Source organism: Vollenhovia emeryi, unplaced genomic scaffold (assembly GCF_000949405.1).
Source record: "Vollenhovia emeryi isolate VEMERY1.0 unplaced genomic scaffold, V.emery_V1.0 DF939137.1, whole genome shotgun sequence".
Lineage (NCBI taxonomy): Eukaryota > Metazoa > Arthropoda > Insecta > Hymenoptera > Formicidae > Vollenhovia > Vollenhovia emeryi.
The window spans coordinates 371,675-391,072 of record NW_011967229.1 but is presented as its reverse complement, the minus strand read 5'-3'; the positions used below and the strand labels follow the sequence as shown (position 1 = coordinate 391,072).

The 19,398-nt window shown below is 46.3% G+C and overlaps 1 protein-coding gene across 1 annotated transcript in view; it reads right to left on the bottom strand.

Moving 5' to 3' along the window:
- Positions 1 to 464: 464 nt before the first annotated feature.
- LOC105567531 (small conductance calcium-activated potassium channel protein) overlaps positions 465 to 19,398 on the bottom strand; it is a 111,861-nt gene continuing 92,927 nt past the window's right edge. The window contains exons 7-12 of the mRNA XM_012022465.1: positions 12,478 to 12,899; positions 8,956 to 9,091; positions 5,675 to 5,785; positions 1,649 to 1,776; positions 1,478 to 1,547; positions 465 to 1,115 (exon numbers count right to left, since the gene is read on the bottom strand). Coding sequence (XP_011877855.1) covers positions 465 to 1,115; positions 1,478 to 1,547; positions 1,649 to 1,776; positions 5,675 to 5,785; positions 8,956 to 9,091; positions 12,478 to 12,899 — 1,518 coding nt within the window. The remainder of the gene's footprint in view (positions 1,116 to 1,477; positions 1,548 to 1,648; positions 1,777 to 5,674; positions 5,786 to 8,955; positions 9,092 to 12,477; positions 12,900 to 19,398) is intronic.

Here is a 19,398-nt window from a genome sequence, read left to right as displayed (position 1 = left end):
AGGCTTCGACCGCTTTACTTTGGAATTTACAAAAGAGTCGTCATAACGCGTGGAGGCTACCTGCGTATTCGCGAGACGAGTCGACGGTTCAAGTTGCCTCTCCCAAGGCGCGGGTTCTGCGGCAACAGCACCGAGACCCGGGTTCGTGCAAACTACTGCAGATTAGATCTGGCGATTAGACGCGGACTGTCCAATTACGATGGACCGCCAAGTGGCAGACGCGGACGAGGATACACCGCTCCAAACGAGAGCTTTCACATTCGTTTGTGCGAAGAGCGAGCCTCCGGCCGATCGTGTCCCCGCGATCGCATCTCCAGCAGCGTGGCATCGAGCGCGACACGTCCTGCCGGCGACGCGCCGGGACCGATCGGCAACCCCCAGGCGCGGCCGTCTCGCGGTGTGACCGTCACGTGCGAAACCGGCGAGGGGCCTTAGTACGAGTGCTGCGGCTGCAAAGACGAGACTCAGCTGTGCGCCGACGTGTCCGAGCCTTGGCTGTTGCCTAGCCCACCCATGCCGGCCTGCGAAGTGAGCCTGGTGGCCGACTGCGAGGTCGTGGTGGTCACCGTGGCGGAGTGACTGAGGCCGTGATGCCTGCCGGTTTCCGGCACCAGGTGGGGCGTACGGCTGGAGACGGGCGGTAGGACCGGGCTGACCGGCCACGGGTGCAGGGACATGGTGCTGGGCGCGCTAGGCACGCTGCGCGAGTGCGGCAGCAGGGGTGAGTTGGAGAGGCTGGCGAGGGGGTGGTGCGCGGCGGACGCGATGCTGCCGCCGCCGGAAACGCCCAGGCTCGTGCCCGACGAGATCGCTCCTCCGCCACCGCCGCCGCCACCGCCGCCGCCGCCGCCGCCGCCGCCGCCGCTGCCGCCGCCGGAAGCCGCCATGGCTACCGCGGTATCCGGGTGGAGGAAGTTACGCCGCTGCTCCATCCGCTCGGCGTGCTGCGCCAGGCAGCGGGTCAGCTCCTCCGGCAGCAGCTCCAGCTGGCCCTGCAGCGAGGTCAGCTTCTCCTCTAGGCCGACCAGACGGTCCTCCAGACCCACCAGACGCTCCTCCACCGTGTCCTGGCGCGTGCTCATGTCCGAGACGATCTCGTAGACGGTGTTTTGCGTCTGTTGACATGGACCAGGCAGTGTGTTAGAGGAAGAAGCTTACCCACAACAGTGTTGCGTTTTGCGCGGTAAACCGCTTATTTTAGCATGACTATCGTGAAAAACTGAGTCTTCCCTAAGCGAACACGGCGAATCGATGATAAAAACGCTTTATTGATTTTATAGAACTGAATTTCTTTGTGGTGCGCAAACAAAAAGAAGAGTATAATTGACAGAAGCCTCATTCGGAAGAGAGCCGCTCTATCTAAGCAGCCACGAGAGCTTTGAAATGTAATCCCCTTCGATTCCCCTCCGCATGCCGCTGCGATACGCCATCGAGCTTTACAAGCGGGGTGGTTTCCCTCGTTAGCACCGAGCCTCACCTTGGCCATGTCCGTTATAGTGTTGGCGTTGTCCATCAATTTACGCTGATCCATTTTCACCTTTCTGAGTCTGAAATTTCGAGGCAGTTGCGAGACAGAGCGTGATTACGCGCCGGTCTAACTACTCGGTCATCTAATACGGCGGAGCCCCGCGGAGTGGTATCGACTTACGCGTATATGGCCAACAGGAATTTCCGCTGATGGGTCCGCACGCGTCCGGGATTGACGCGCTTCACCAGGCGGGTGTGCTTGTAAATCAGCCACGTTTCCCGCAACACGTTCGCCGCGGCGTTCTTCAACTGCAACAGAGCGGACAGCGTTTGTCACTCAAGCCCCCTTCGAGCACTAAACCCTTCGTCGGTGTCTAATGGTCTCTGGGATCATATCAATATTTTATCGGAAATATATCCCTGTCGCTCTTAAGGCTCTTTGAAAAGTTTTCAAGGTCCCTACCCTAGACGATGAAGAGATCATTTATTACGTCCTCAGGGTTAGATAATTTTATTTATAGGATAAAGGAATAACCCCGGTCGTAGGATGTATGCGCTGTACCTTTACAATTCCAGGCCAGGGAATTATTTGAACTATATTCTCAAAGTAAACATTATGCTATAGCATTATACCATATTAATTGCACAGCTCGTTAACTATGATATTCAATGTCACGGACAATTATCCCCTTCAAGATCGTGGGGGGAGGAAGTAGTCTGGAGGAATAATTAATGCCCCGCTGGGAATATGCATTTCAAGTTACGCGCGTATTTCCGTCTCGTACGAGTGTCAATTAAAAAAGGGAGTTGCATCAGGATCACGTTTTCCAGGCGTTACCTCGTGCCGCGGTACCGCCGGGAGAGAAACACTCACGCTCGTTACGCAAATCTTACACGGCCGGAGAGGAGGAAAAAAAAAGTATTTCGAGAAGACTGACGTTTGTTTTGTTGCCGCGCTGATGGGATCAGATCGATTCCGCTTATGCAATGACGTGAAAAAAAGCGATATGCGTCCGAGGGTTAAAACGGCGTAAAAAGACTCGTCGATACGGTCACGTGTATAGCTCTACGTTACCACTCCTTGATATTTGCAAGGTTTATAAATAAACGCTGGCTAATAATTATTTCAGTAGCCGTATGGTTGAAGGCTTCGATCCGGAGGTGGAGAGAAGCGACCGTACTTATGCAACCACGCTCACGTCCAGCGGAATCGCTCGATCAATCTAAATCCTAAACGAATGGAATATTTCGAGCCACGTTTAATTAACGCGATTTCCCGGGATATTGCGAAAAAAAAACATTTTCAAACGGCACGGAACGTTATCTCGGAGCCGACGATCCGGAATATTTTTTTAATATAAGCCCGTCCGCCATCGCGTGCGGAAGAATTACGAATCGCTGCATTAACTCTTCACTTCTGACATCGGCCGATCGATCGTGTCACGATCTACGGAGCTTGTCAAGGGGCCTCTCTTCGTGGACAGAACAACGACGCGAAATCGTCCACTTTTCCGCCTCCTGCATTTCTTCGGATTCTAAATAGCTAGCTTCCTTAATTTTCCGAGCCTACGAGGAGCGCGATCTACCGAGGAATCGCATCGATTTTCGTTTTGTCCTTCAAATTGACCGTCGTTAACAGCCGTAACTTCGAAATCTCGTACATATTCCAAAGCCCTCGAAGTTCTCCAAGTTTTTGTATTTCGAGCTTCTAATATTTCCCGCTCAAGTCCCAACTGCAGGCGGCCGACTTTTCAACTCGTAATCTAACAATAAGTCCAATGAGACGCGGCGATGAATTATGGCGCCTATTATTGTTATAAAGTGTTCTAGAAATGATAAAATCTTCCGCGCGATATCGGAAAGCCGCTTCCAGGCGAGCCTTTGTTATCGCGACGACGGATTACTTCGCGTCGCCTTTCGATTTATTTAGAAATCTGTTGAGATGAAATCGATCGACTACGTCGCGCTCCTTTCGCGATGATGAAGGCTACAATGACGATGATACATCAGCCGACTTGTTCGTCCTAAATACCGATCTATTTACCTGAACAGATGATACGACAATGCTCTCCACTTCGACACGTGCTTTGTCTTATTCGCCTAACGCGGAGAAACCGCGAAAAGTATTTAAGTTTCATTTTCTTTTTATCGAATCTTTACGTTTACGATGCTTACATTTCCACACGGAGAAAACGTGATGCATCGACAAGATCAATGTAATTGAAATAGAATCGTCAAAACAACATCGGTATTAATGAATGAAGAACGGCAGACGGTTGTCTTAATAATCTGGACACTTGGTTCAATGCTTAAAATTACAATCCGCAGCAAATACAACTCAGTGAATTACTTATGTTTGTGGCAGCCCGTGACGTTAACGTTTAATTCAAGCAGCTTCATTGTTTCTTAATTCAACAGCAGTTTTTACCGTGCGTAAGTTCTCGAATCTCCACATCACGTACTTTCGCGAGTTTTAAGACGGCTTCACGCCGTTCTCGTAATATTTCAAAATTTTTTCGAAAGTTAAATATCCAGATTTTCGAGATTACACGGGACTTAGAAATTCTTGGATTCCCGCACTGTCGCATTCGCCGAGATTCTCAGAATTCGAGTTTTCGTCGTCTCTCTCCTTTTTAAATTCTGACATCCGCCATCGCGACTCTTAATATCGCGACACACACAACACACACACACGGTACCGCGACATCAAAATTAAGAATTCAGATTGACAACGAAGGGAAGTCCGTTCTGCCTAAAGGTCAAAGTGACTTCATGCAGTCCGCTTATTTCCGAGGCAACCTTACTCACAGTGGGATACTTTCTTATTACGTGGCTCAGCCGGAAAATTACGTCGCGCTATATATATATATATATATATATATATATATATATATATAAGAGTGATATCCATCATGCTCTCATTACGTGCTTAATTCGCTTTCCTGATTCTTGCGGGATACTGTCGGCGCGTGTAATTTCGAAGCCACCCTTGCAATTACGTTTCGCTATCGTTTCTTTGTTTAAGAAATTCTATATCGCCTGTAATTGAAAGCTAAATATCATCTTTATCATCATTAGAGAATTTTTACTGTACCTAAATATCAGAACAATAGCATAAAGACGTTAAGAAGTTTGCAATTTAAATTTAAGCGAACGTAAATTGCATTTTTTTTCCTGTTAACGAGTGCGTCAATTACAAACTCATCAATTTTCATTTCTTCTTCTATTTTATTTAAAACACTAGTAGATATTTATATCGTTCCGTGATCATCTAAGAACAATATCCAAGATAATTTGCTATAACTTCTTTTATAACTGCTTATCGTCTTACTTTAGAACCTTATTATTTGCTATACATATCATTAAAAGTTGCCCTCCTTAATTCAGAAACTTGAGCAGAATAAATAATACAGCACGAACATCGCAGAGTTAATTGTTACAATGCAGAAAAGTAACTTGGATACTTGTAAAATTTCTAGCTTAATCTTCTGCGTTGTTTAAGCAGGGATATATACATATATTTAAGCAGGAGAAAAAGTTATTTTACATTATCGTACCACCATTCACATGAATTCCGTATTTAATTCCCTACTTCGAATTACTTCCCTAATTTTATTCAACAACAAGAACACTCTGTGTCGTTACGGTAGAATTATTTTCTTTAATATTATAACATTGTAAAACAAAGCGTCACGAGAAGTTTCGCGATAACGTCCACAAATCCAAAACTGCAAACAAATGTTTCTAAAAGCTATTTAAGCTACATTTTACGAGTCGAATGAATGTTTGAGCGAAAACTTTCAAACGCAAAGAAGTGTAGTTCATGTAGCAGGCATATATCTCTTCATTATATCGGTCGATATAAAAGTGGCACGGACTATTATAGACTATTATAGATTAGTATAGACTAATATAAAACCGGTATAGGCCAGTTCTCCCGCTATTCCATGTACTTTCTCCGATTATTCGCTAATCCTTTCCAGTCGCTTTTTTCTTCCAATCAGTTATTTTAGATTAGAATATCCCTGCGTCGCGGTGTCTATTGCGTTTCTTGTCATATTAAAAATCTGTCAATAGACGGAATTGTTGCGAGAACCTCGCTACGGTGGCGTAACTACCTGTTCCTCATATTACCGCAAGGCTGCTGTTAACACAAAGGTCTTACAATGCTAGAGCGGAACAGCACAGGCGTGTGCAACGGCCTTACCCTTTTCGTTAATTGTGTGTCCATCATAAAGTTGTGCACGTGCTTCTCCGCCCGCGTAAGCTCGAGCTTCCTGGAGACGACTGCCACCAGTAAAGCGGTGCACCCGGCGCCCTGAAATTTCGGGAAAATGCGATCTCTCGTGAGCTGCTTTCACGTGAAATTTTTAAGTTCTGAGACTTCCGCCCTCCGCGCACCCCCCGGGAGCTTTACGTACGCCCGTCTTTCGAGGAAATCTCCTCCCGAACCTCGTCGATCCCTCAAGCCGGTCTCAAGTCAAATGTAATGAAAAGAATCGTCTTATTTTATTCACGATACACCCTTCTCGCAGCGACAGCTTCTCACGGTCCTTTATAGGTTTTCTTAATGTCCTCGGAAAGCCTTTCCCTTCGATTTCGAGAACGAGAAGCGATCGAACTTGGTCCATGGAAAAAGGAATGACGGTGAGTGAATAAACGCTTATACTTATTTTTGAGGTAGAAATTGAGATCTCTGCTGAAAGACGGAACTTTTCACGACATCCGAGGTCTACAAAAGGCAACAATCTCTTTGCGTGCTATAGAACGCGAATGAAAGGAACGAATCGTTCCAACCGTTAGTCGACCATGCGACTCGACGTATTGACGCTAAAAGGAAATGCATTTCAAATACTTAATATGAAACAATTTTTACCACAGTCGTTGATTTATTATCGTGCAATTAATCGTGGTTGTTAACTTAGTCGGTTTTCTCTCAATAAAATCCGTCACATTAATCGCCGGTCTGTCTGTTCCGTTGCGAGGAAAGGTCGCTGCTAGATGAGATCGCTTTTCGCTCGCTGTCGGAAGTTAAGGGGATCCTAAAGCCGCTGGCGAACTCGATCAGTATCGATAAGATAAGACGGAATTAAAAACGTCAATTATCGACATTTTTAATTCCAAGTTCTACTTTAGATGTTACCTCAAACCGGCGTTTTCTACACTGAAAAAAGATCTGATAGATTCAACCAGTCGTCCGTTAGAAAATGGACGAATCAGAATTCCTTTAGGATTTACCATGAAAGATAATTCATAACCAGAAGTTTGCTAAACTTCACTACATATCTGGTAAATCCTAAAGGAATTCTGATTCGTCCATTTTCCAACAGACGACTGGTTGAATCTATCAGATTTTTTTGTCAGTGTAGAGACCCTGTAATCAGAGACTGGCCATAAGAGTTCATTAAATTCCTGCGAGTGAGAGAGAATGATCGTAGGGTCGCAGAAGAGTGAGATAGCCTATGTTTCTCTCTCACTCGCGGAAATTTGACGAACTCTTATGGCCAGTCTTGCATCCTTAGAGGAAACTGAATGATAATTTTATTAGTTACACATTGCTCAGACCGAGATTTTGGATCGAATTCTAGCATCGTCAACACCATGGCTTTACTGACAGATATTTGGCAGTGACTTCTCTCGAAAAAACCTGCAACTTCTACACGCCATACTGCTTTTTTTCTCTTCTTCTAGACTTGGATTTCTGGACTTGTACAAGTAATCTTTTTTTCTAGACTATTAATGTTAGTTCTAATTGCACGATATTGTTCTTATATGTTGTTCCTAGAGTACGCTGGTCTCGTTTTGTATATATTTATTGTAGAATTTTTGTATCGTGCAAATATTGTCGTCAAGTGTACCAAAAATTAATTAAAAATTTGTTTGTTTCGTTTTTTATATAAAGTCGACCAGCACAGTCTAGATTTTGCTGCGTACTTTAATTCCGTAAAAGAGTTTTGCATTTCTAGCCAATTAAAAAATTACTTGTAACAAAGAATGTCGATAAAACAGACGGCTTTAGGATCCCCTTAATAGCCGAAACTTCAAGTGGAGAGTAATTTCGCACAATTTACGCGACGCGTCGGGAGTACGTTAACGTACACGAGAGAAAGGGAGGAAGTCTCACTAGGGCAGGGTAGGCGGGCGCGTTGTAAATCGCGGCTGGACTTCCGGAAACAACTGCCGTACTCGAAAAGCGGAAGTTTACGAGGAATTAGCTCACAACGTTGGAGCCAGCCGCCGCCGGTTCCAGCGATAGCTGCGGATTATCGGAGAACGCGCCGCGAAGGGCGGGATGTAGGGTAGGGAAGCGCGATGACACAATAAGGAACAGCTCGGGCGGTTCCCCGGGCGAGCAAACGGACGTGGCGTTTATTGCGTCCCCGGGTTGCCTTTAATTACAGGCGGTTAGCGTAAAGCGAGAGCGCCGAAACGGGGAGAACGCACAAATCACGGGCGAGCGGATCTGCCAAGCGGGCCGGCGCGCGGCGCGGCGCCGCGCGGCATCGCACACGAGCGAGAGATCGATCGATCGTCCGCGCTCGCGACGCTCATTACGCCTGTCTGCCTGTAATGAACCCGGGTGCTTAACGCGCGAGTTACATCGGGTTACATGCCTGCGGAGTCGCGCGTCTCGACTCGGTTGCGGTCGCGTATATTGTGTCCCGGCAGTTTGCGGGTACCTACGGGTAAGGATTAACGACCGGCGTGATCGGTGATACGGCGCGTGTAATGCGACGCTCCCCTGATTTCCGGCGGCCCCTGTCGAAATAAATTTGCGTAAAGACAGTCGCGCGTTCGTTGGCATCCAAAAATATTTTCCTTTGTTGAAAAGTACGCAAAATTCATGCAGAAACATTGTTCTCGGACTATCAAGATCAAGCTGGACCAAAAATACTGTAGCATCTTCTCCAACGTCCAGTTCTACCAATGTAGAGTAATTTTAATCCCGATTTAACTCACTTTTTCCAGTTCTAAGAATTAGAAGAAGATGAAAAGTAAATTAGGCCGAGATTAAAGTTAACCTGCATTGTTAGAAATGGACATAATTGTACGCGGAGAGAATTTTTCCTTAAAATTCACTCCTGAAAATCGCGTAGGTGCTCGTGGGACAACACGGATGATCCGAAGCACTCTCGTAAAATTCTTCGAAATGCCGTTGTTCCACGATTACATAATTTTCAGGATAAATTTTCAGAGAAAATTCTCCGCGTAAGATTCGAATAAATTACATCGGTCCTGTTTCATTATTTTTCCTTCGCGTTCAAATATTTTCTCATACCTGGCGAACGTAATTTTAATTTAAAAAATTACTATAAAACTGTACAAGAGTTTTCAAGACAAATCCGATCTTTCTCTCAGCGTCTCTCTCGCGAATCGTCGTGCACGCTTGGCGGAACACGACGCCGCAGAATCGTCGTCGCAGCGCGCGACGTGCTAGACGTTCGAGAAGAGGTCCCGAGAAAATCGTCGCGACTTTACTGCCCTTACCATCATTCCGGTGGAGACGGCTATACCTCGACCGCAGTATGTGTTGGGCACGATGTCGCCGAAACCGACGCTCAGGAACGTGATGGCGATGAGCCACATGGCGTTGAGGAGATTTGCATGTTCCTCGTCGTGGAACCTGCGGTGGCAAAACGACAGGTGCATTACTTTAATGACGGAGCGCGCGCGCCAAGATGCATACGATATCTCAGACCCTCAGACTCTTTGCGCCCGGCGAGATGTTCCGAGTGGGTCGTGCCGGGCTTTAGGATACTCGCAATTTCAAGGTTTTGAATTTCTAAAAGGATCGAAAGTAGCAGACACTACGTTCGGGAACAGATAATCTTCTCTCTTCAAGCTCCTCTCCAGCTCGAAGGTATCGAGACTAATGAGATTCGGAGCAGCGTGTAATGAATTTCTTTCGTATATTAAGTGCGCGATGGCAAACGCGCCTTAATTGAATATTAAATTATGGAAAACGGCTGTTTCGCGGAGTCTCTTTTCAATGTCCTCGACACCAGAAGATCATTACTGTCCGGATAATCGAATTTCCCGGCTCTTATTTTTATCGGCGACTCGATACGTCCGTTTCGCCGTAACCGGCGCTTGATCCTCGCCCCGAGGGGCCGAGCGAACGCTGGGGAGGGGGTGGGTGGTTACGGGTAAGTAATGCAGGATGAAAGATAACATTATGCCCCCCGCGAGATTCATTATCGGACGTAAAGAGGATTGGGGCAACAATGCGGGCGACGCGCCCGGCTGTAATCCACATCGTAAAGCGGCTTTAACGGCCTCGTTACACAGTTTCGCCTTCGCGTGGATGGCGAAACCATCGTTTAGGGCTCATCTCTGGCCCACGATATCTACGAGTCGACCCAACCGCTTGGTCACCGTCTCGCTGGGTGACTTGTAATTGTAAGAATCTTTAGACAACACCACGTTGTTGGAAATCAGCGTTTCCTCTCCCTCCCGATGCAGGAAGAGGCGCCGGAATAGGAGGGGGCCTAGGTAGATTTAATAAAACTTTCAATGGCGGCGATAATATTTTACTGGAGCAACGAAAATCAGCGATAAAGGGGGATCTTTTCGACGAGATTAACGAACGTGACCTCCCTGTAATCTTCCCCATCCTATCCGACAAAATTGATGACTCGCGCCTGATGTAACGAACGGGTCCACTCCATGGAAGCCCCATGAAACGAATTATTCCCGTAGCAGCGCTGATTGCATGACTGATTGTCGGCCGCGTACCGTGAAAATCGCGTTATTGTCGTGGAAATTCGCGCGGCCACGTGCGGACGCACACTGAATAAAATATCATTCGTATTTCGCGACAATTTCCGGTTCCATAATCCGAGCGTAAAACTGGCCGCGGGGCCCGCGCGGCGCTTACGCTGATCCGGGAGCAAAATTATCAAATTGATTTTTTAATTTTGAATGCGGATGCAAATACGCGACCGCAAACCCGATAATCACGAACCGCGCGCGTTAGTTGAATAATACCATGTTATACCGCGCGTCGTTATCATACGCGACGATTCATTTTGTAAAGTGAATTTCGAAATGTTTATTCTGCGAATTTATTTTCGGCGAATGGACGCCTCGCGCGGCTTACAATAAAATTGACAGCGGTGGCAACAGACGGCGATAATTCACCGAGGATAATTTACAACGACGTGACGTGCAGAAAATCATGACGGCGAACCTTATCAAGGCTCGTCGACTGTGCCGATAGAATTGTGATTTAAATCACTTTGATATACAACTGCTACTAGTATTTCACGTAATGTATAACAAAATCGACGGTGATCGAAGTCGATAACGATGTCTCATTACGGTACGACTTATAATTGCATAATATTTGCAGAGTCGCAACTCGTGCCGAACTAGCTAGGTAAGTATCGTCAGCGAAGCGCTGGCGAATATCAACGTTAAAAATTTGTATTTGACTACTTGTTGCAAAACTGTTACCGTTGACAAAATCGGCATTCCACGCGCGCCAAGTATTTGCATAATAAATTTAAATGTAACGAAATTAGCGGGATAAACGTTGAGTGAAAATTGAAGTTACCTTCGCAAGCGCCGTTTCATTTGTGAAACAGAATTTCCCCGGGAGGCATCGCGCGCTGCTCGGGATATTCGCGTATTCACCTAGCGCACGTCGGAAATGTGTCGGAAAGCCGAATGTTCCTAGCATTATCGGACGTATTATCATAATCGACTATCGGGCAAAGGTGGAGCGTGCAATAAATCAAATACGCGAGCCGTTTTAAACGATTGCCCTGCGGGCAACAATGAAACAGCCGGCCGCCATTGCGTTTGAACTCGCTCGTGCTACATCGAGGATGCTGGGTCGTGGGGCCAGGCCGGTAGCACGTCGACACGCGCGTTTCACCGAGTGATAAATATTTCCGTTAAGGACGGCGGAGGGAGACCTCGCGTCGTCCATTAAGGAGAACCGGCCAGGTTTCGGAAGGAGGATCCTTCGAGAGCTACCTGGTCGCGTGGATCCTTGGCAAGTGCTCTGGCATCGCCGGCGAAGATTGATTATTCCTCGAAATCGGCGCGACTATTTACGGAAAGAATTTAATTATCAGCCGGTCGCCGCTAAAGCCCGCGATCGCCAGCCGGCGACCCCAATCGGGGATTCCACCCCGCTGCCGGAAGGACGCACTGAGATTTATTATTGCAGTGCGACGGATGGACGCGCCATTAGGTCGTAGATCAATCATCGGGCACGCAAATGAGTCGCGCCCATTGATCTGTATATGATTCCGAAATGCGCGTGTCATTGCTCTTCCTCCCTTCGGATAATGGATCGTGTGAATAAAGCGGGAACAACTGCTGTTAACAGCTTCAATTGTTACATCGCGTGAGCGGAAGAAGAGATTCACTCTGAAGAGCTCGTGCACCGAGGAACAAACTAAGAAAAGTCACGATTGTGTTTTGATAACACTGACAGCTAGAGAGCTGTTGGAGAATTCAAGAATTTTGATTAATTGAGTTTTGATAGTAATAGATGAACTCATTACTGGGACCAACGTGGTCCAAGATTTTGTTGACGCTAAAAATGAAGAGCGGACGATCTCTCGTGCTCGATTCTTCCCGAATCGAATATTTTGGCCTCAGTGTAGCCTCGTATAATTTTTTAATTGAGAACAATGAGGTCGAACTAAGGTCTTTGTGTCAGAGAAAATGTATTGAATTTTTGATAGGCCTGAACAGAGTCGCTATTTTCTTTTCAGTAATAAAGAGGCCAATGCGAGTGTAATCAACAGAGGCTCGGTAGATCCTCTTCGACCTAGGAGGTTTCAGAGAGGGTGAATATTTTACTACATTCTCTTTGAGGGTTGCAATGAGATTAAGCGCAATTTCTAACTCATCTGGACCTCACATTGGAGTTTTAAACCGATTCCGAGGTCGAAATGAAGACAGAATAGAAGAATGGAGGGCCATGCCGGGACGAAATACTCGACTCGGGCTCTCTTCTGTGCGCAAAACGGGGTCGGAAGACCGAGCTCTTACCTTTCGCACTGCCGCAGGGTCCACGAGGCGATGATCCACAGGGAGACCATGAAGACCAGCAGCACCGTGCCCGGGCAGATGGTCATCAGGGTCTTGAGGACGAACCTGGTGTTGAAGTTGATGCGATTCAAGGCCCCTATGCTTCGCGACGACGCGTCCGTGAAGAGCTTCGAGTGCAGCAGCATCACCCGGCAGATGAGGTAGAGCCTGAGGAACATCGGCAGCGAGAGGGTGACGTCGTACGGCACCCACTTGGAGCCGATATCGCCGTTCTTGTTCGCCAGCTTGGTCGTCCACAGGAAGTAGTATTCGCCCGGGATTGGGTGGATCGCGCAGATCGCCAGCTCCACCGAGATCTGCGCGATCCTCTGCCAGGTCATCGCGATCCGCCAGTCGTCCGCGCAGTTATCGATCATGAACAACTGTCGCCCGACAAAAAAAATTTGGACAGATAACAAGAGATAACCGCTCCCGCGACTGAAACGTGTCTGCCTAATCGAGGTTTTTGTCGGGGGATGGGGGGGGGGCATTTTTTTCTCAAAAGTATATTTAAAGCGACAGGCGGTAACTTGTTTCGAACGTTAAGGATTTTGTTTTCAATATGTTCGAATAGTTGAATAACCACTCCGAGAATTATCCCGAGGAACGTTCAATTTTATGATGATACTTTAAATATTGTTCTCGATGTATTCGAGTGACTGAACAATGTCCCGAGAATTATCGCGAGGAAGCGGAATACTCGATCGAGTGATTTTATAATTATTTAACGTGTTTTTTTTGCACGTCGAAGGCCTTGGGTATTTACTTTAGGCTTTCAAGTCCCCGTTATTGAATATTTCAATAAGCTTTTATCGATAAATCTCACGAGATTAATATGCAGCACGATTGAGAGTTAATTGAAACGTATTATCAAGCGTTCAGGCACTTGACGAAGCTAAACATTATTGAAAAACGTCTATTAAACCCGTCCATCTCGCACGATTATTCGCCGAGAGCGGACAAACAAACGAATAAATTAATCATGTTCGACCCTTCGCGCGCATTATCATCGCGCGTGTTTAAAGCGATTTTTCGGTATATACCGACCGGTATCGATTGCGCGGGATTGCCAATCGAGACAAATGAGCCCACGTATTCGAGATACGGGAGTTTCGCTCTTTGAGCCCCTGGCACGATTAATATGAATTCCAGCCGCTTTGTCCTGACTTGATTAAAACGCCGCGCCACGTATTCATTGTTTATCGCCGTCTGTTCCCCCACGCGAGAGATCGCGCGTCGTTGTAACCGCACACATGCCACCGCCATTCCGGCAACAAATCATCCTTAACTCGGTAACGATCCTGTCAGATCTAAACAGATCGCGCTTGAAGAACCCTAACACACCGCAAACGCCGTATCATTCGGGACACGTATCGCGTGATTTGTACCGAACTTACGGACTTTTGGCCCGGCGGCTCTTCAGCGCCTCGGATCTTTATTCCATTTTCGTTTCATTCATTTTCTGCTTAATCGGAGAGATTGCCGCGTAAACATACCCAGTCAGCAAAATGTTAACAGGATTGGCATCGGGGGGTCAATTCTGTGTCTTACAATACAGTGAAAATGTTAAAAGTGAACGGTTTTGCCTCTTTCTAAGAGGACGGTTAGAAAGTGACAAAGCTACTCGCTTTTGGCATTTTCACTGTAGTGTAAGATACAGAAAAATCATAGCCATCTGTGTCCGCATTTGGCTTTTGTTTTGGCAGCACCTTTACGAAAAAATGGAATCAAAACTGATAAAAAACTGATCACTAACCGATGGATAACTGATCATTGTAACTGATGACAACACAACCAGTATATTGAAACAATTTTACCAGTTACTAATATAAAAACTGGCCATTTATTCAGTTTTATATTGATCAGTAAGTGATAAAATTTCCAGTTACTGATACAAAAACTGGTCACTTGTTCAGTTTTATATTCATCAGTAATTGATAAAACTCCCATGGCAGTTCTAGTTGAGCCATCAGTCAAGTCACCAGTTGTAGCTGATCAGTTATCCAGTCAGTTAGTGTACAGTTGTCAGTTTAGTTACGTGAGCAGATTTTGTTGTATTTCTGCTGACATGCTGGAGACATGTCGAATATATCAGCTCCTGTATGCAATCTGCAGTCTTTCTGCCTTCAAACTTTGTAGTGGGCATTTGACGGAATCTGTCCTGACAGATTTGACTATCTGGGTATCTCTACGGATTCTTCATTTTGCCTTTGATATTACGCAGGATGTTTCTTAAATCCGTCTGCGTTTTAGAGTTTTATTTTTGAGATCGTTTTATAAAGAAGAGTTCACGCGAATGTCTGGCCTCAAAAGCCACATTTTAGAGATTAGAATATTAAAACTTCTCTTCTGGCGGATCCTAAACGAAAAGGGATTTCCTTTTTAAACTCGGACCAGTAAATAGATAAAATAACTTTATTTTCTATTTATAGTCGCCGTATTGTAGAATAATGTAGAAATTTTCTCCAATGCTTGTGAAGGGATTAAGATACTTTTGATATGGGGCAGTTAATTTAACTTGTTCCAAGTTTGACTTCGATACTTGAAAAGCACCCTTTAGATTCTCGATATCGCGGTTCGACGCTTTTGTAGATTCAACTTGGCCTTCCTTATCATTTACGAATCACTGCGGGCTCGCGGGTTTCTATTAACGGAAAATTACGCGGCGGGAGACGTGTCACAGGGACTTGCGGTATCGTAAATCACCCCTTAAGTTTCCGCGTTCTAACGTGTCGGTTGGAACCACGCGATTTCGAACCACGCCGCTTCGACAATGGAGTTGTTCCACTCCGAGGCTCTCCAGGATCCTCGGCGGGAGATGATACATCCATCACGAGATGCGCGGAAATCTTTTATATCTTGGCGATATCTCGCCCGTGATACATCGCGGATACTTTGCAGCTCGTATCTCTCAGCCGCGAAAGATGCGACCCGCCGGCGTCCCGAATAGATTAGTATAATGCAGTGGGAGTCCATTTATATCCGGCGGAAATAATCCGGAAGACGCGAAGATTGTCGCGTAACGGGAAAGGGAAAAAATAATATCCGTCGCGTATCAGGAATCTGTGAAAGGAACGCGCGGCACAAAGGCGCTTGGCGACGGCAAAAATGCAGGCTGCCGGGTGCGCGCGTATTTAAGGGTCTAACGGTAGGGTCGGCTTGAACATCGATGATTTATGGGCCCATGAATCTATAGTAGTGTCGTAGCTTCTGACCTTCGCGTTATCTGAGCGTTCGCAGTGTACCCTGGATATCCTCTAACGAGCGTTCAAGTAAGGGGCTAGTATTACAAGATTCTGCGGTGGCGAAAGTACAAGATACCATATTAATATACCGAATTTGACACGGAACCGAATATAACGTTTGTCGAATTTAGGGCGGGTTGTTCCAACCGCTTGTTAAGTTACCTAACAGTTAAATCATATATGTGTCTTTGTGCTTCCTTCAAACTAGACAAAGATAGACCTGGAATTCACCCAGTTGGTTTACCAAGAGGTTGGATAAGCCCTTACGATTTTTCTGTTTTATTCACGTGTGATCCTTCTTCGTTGCGTCGCAATTTGCCGGCGACTTATCACATTCGTCGTTGTGACACTCGACGTTAGGAACCGAGACGGATTGTTAATGTTCGTTAGATATGGAGTGAAATTTGGGAGAATCGATAAAAAAATGACTCTTGTGTTTAACATATTTGGAGGAGAAAAACATGAGAAATTGACAACACATTGCAGGAATCGCAATTTATAGTCGCACGTAGCAAAAGCGAGATGGGGAAGGGGGTGGAGGCAGGGAGGGAGGAAGGATGGAAAAGGGAGACAAAGGGGACGACGATCGGAAACCTGTGCGGGCGACATTGATCGGAACGATGTCTCCCGAGGGAAGCCCCCTTCGTTTTGCAGTGCCAGGTGAATCTCGGCAAATCTGCGCATGCAAATCGTTGATGAACGACAATCAACAGGTGCCGAAAGGTCAGCAGGCCATTAGGCTCCAAGCCAGCCGTTTGTTGCCGCAAGATTGCGTGAGCCAGCTCGGTGTAACCGGACTGGTCATCTAGTTGGAATCCCCTCGCACCTAATATTTCCAATTAAAAGGCACCAATGAATTCCCAGTTCTAAACGATTTCCCCCCGCGAATCTAACTGCGCGCACTACGCATAGCAAGTCGCGGGTGTAAACGAAGACAACAAGGAACACGCGCTTTATTAGTTTATGTGTCCATAATTTAAAATTGATGCTTCGTCGCGAGGTCCCGGTTACTCGATAAGCGACGAGTCGATTCAAAGCTTTCCCTTGAAAGAAAGTCAACCGCACTTTCCGTACGTTGCGAGGTTGCCACTTACGAGATACATTTGTACGTATAAAATGGTATAATTTCAACGTTAAAGACGCGCTAGCCAGCAAATTACGCGTGGATACAGCGGACCTGCATTGAGCTTTATTGAACTCTCGAGCTTTCCGAACGATTTTCCTTTCACGGGAGCGAAAGAAAGGTAGAAGCACGAGAAACTTGCCTCGGTCTCGAAACGTCACCGCGTTGGTTCTTCTCGAGTCGCAAGGATGCGGCAATATCGGAGCCACAATATATCGCGGCGAAATTGCATCGCGCAACGACTACGGGCCTGACGAGAACGTTTTTCCGGTACATTGAGTCGAAATTATCCGTTTCGGGATACGCGAGGGATGTTGGCAGCTATCGCCTCCCTCTTTTTTCGCCTCGCGATCGGTTCCAACGTTCCCCCGAGACATTTGCGATAGATTCCGGCTGATCTGCCGTTTAAGATTAATCCGTTTTCCGTTAAGTAAAATTGGCATCAAGCATTAACGAGAGCTTGCTAGAACATAAACTATTCACATCGGCATATCGAGATCCATTTTATCAAAATGTGACGTTTCTTAAGAAACGGCACATCATTGCTATAAGCGAAGAAAAAGAAAGATTTTTTATTCGTAACGTATAGGATTAATTAAACGTTACAATCGGAGACTAGTTTAAACTCTGAGAGTGATTTGTATGAGCTACAAATTAAATTTGCGGCGCAAATTTATTTAATTTTTAAATTTATTTCGAACTAGAGATCGGCTCTATCTCATCGCTAATTTTGTCGAAGACCTTCATCCTTAATCGCTGAAAGGATCCCAAAACCTCAGAAGTCGCAGATAAAAACAGGAAAGTGCACCGAAAAAGCTGCAGAAAGTTTCTTGTTGAAACGCGGGACCATTCGCGGTGCACCGCCCTTCTCCAAGAGTCCCAAAGTTCGAAATTAAATTTGCGGCGCAAATTAATTCATTTATTTATTTTAAAAATTTATTTCGAACTACATAGCGGCTCTGTCTAGCTAATTTTGTCGAAGAGTTGTATCCTTCATCGCTAAAAGGATTCCGAGACCTCAGAAGTCGCGGGCAGATAGAAACAGGAAAGTGCGTCGAAAAAGCTACGGAAAGTCTCCCGTTGAAACGCGGGACCACTCGCGATGCACCGCCCTTCTCCAAGAGTCTCAAAGTTCCCCGCCACTGTGGGCCCCGCGTCAAGTTTGTGTACGCGAATAAGTTACTTGAGAAATCGAATATCTAAGCCACGCAGCCACTTCCTCGCGGAACACCCGGTGAATAACGTGAGACTCTCCGCCGGCGGAGACTTGAAAGACGGTCAATATTTGAGTTGACGCTTAAACGTTCGCGCCAGTCCGGACTCCGCGTGACTTTGCGGAGCTCGCTTCGCTGCCGGCCGCTGGCATCTCATTAAGTTGACTCCCGACTGAGGCCGAAAGTGAGCCGTGGGCTTAGCACAGAGATTTTCTCCCTTGCCGGATACCGTCGCTCTAGGACCGTAATTTTTCCCCGATGTCATTGTCACGCGAGAACGCCAGATTATCTCCCAATTCACACAATTGAGTCAGAGACTCTGACGATTTATCACCTTACATTTCAAGAATATATTCTCTTTCTCTTCTTCTTCCTCGTGTATCAGGCTTAAAGCCTGTTTTATCCAGTCCGTTCCGGTACTTTGAGCATTTGGTTTTACCATTCATTTTCGGTAGGTTGCTCTAACCGTGCCGAAGAAAACCTCCCTACTGGAGGGCTATACCATAGGCATAGTAATACTAGATCAAGCATGTTCTCTTTTAAGCAATGAAGGTTGGGTAGAAAAGGATAGAAAGTGGGTGTCAACCGTTAGAGAAAGAAAGGTGGACGGCACCTATTTTCTATCTTTTTCTACCTGAGCTTCAGGTCTGGTGTCTCGTGCTCAGTCTAGTATTACTATGTCTATGAGCTATATCCCTAAAAGGGTGTAGTGTGGCAAGATACTTTCGGTGGTCGCCACTTGCCTTCGGGAGATTCCGAAAAAACCCAGCGGTGTCCATGGATTTGAACTCGGATCTTTTCGTTCATTTGTTTACTAAGCAGCGCACATTTCTCCGCGCCACACTCGCCAACTATATTCAGCGCGTTTAATTATAATGCACGTTGCACATTTATAATATTACGCAATGAAGAACAGACGACTGGGACGTTTTACGTGCAGCGTAACAAGTTGAAATTCCTATTTTAAAAAGGACAGTGGAAAGGAGAGGTCTATTTATAGCTTGCGCGATAAAAATTTCCCATTATAAAGCGGAGCGGACACTGAATGTTCCGTAATAAACAGCGGCTTTCTTGGCGAGGGTCCCATTGTGAATTTTCAAGTCGCGTTGCTTATTGATCTAAAGCCGAAGGGGTTTGGGTTACACATTCGCTCGCTCCACAAATACGTCGTCGCTCATTCGGTTCATCTCGCGGTTCAAAGGTTTCAGGCGCGGACCCCGGATAACGCATAAATAATCGGCGGCCGATGGCGGCGCGTCGCGATAAAACTGGACGTCGCGTGCGCCCGACGTAATTGGCC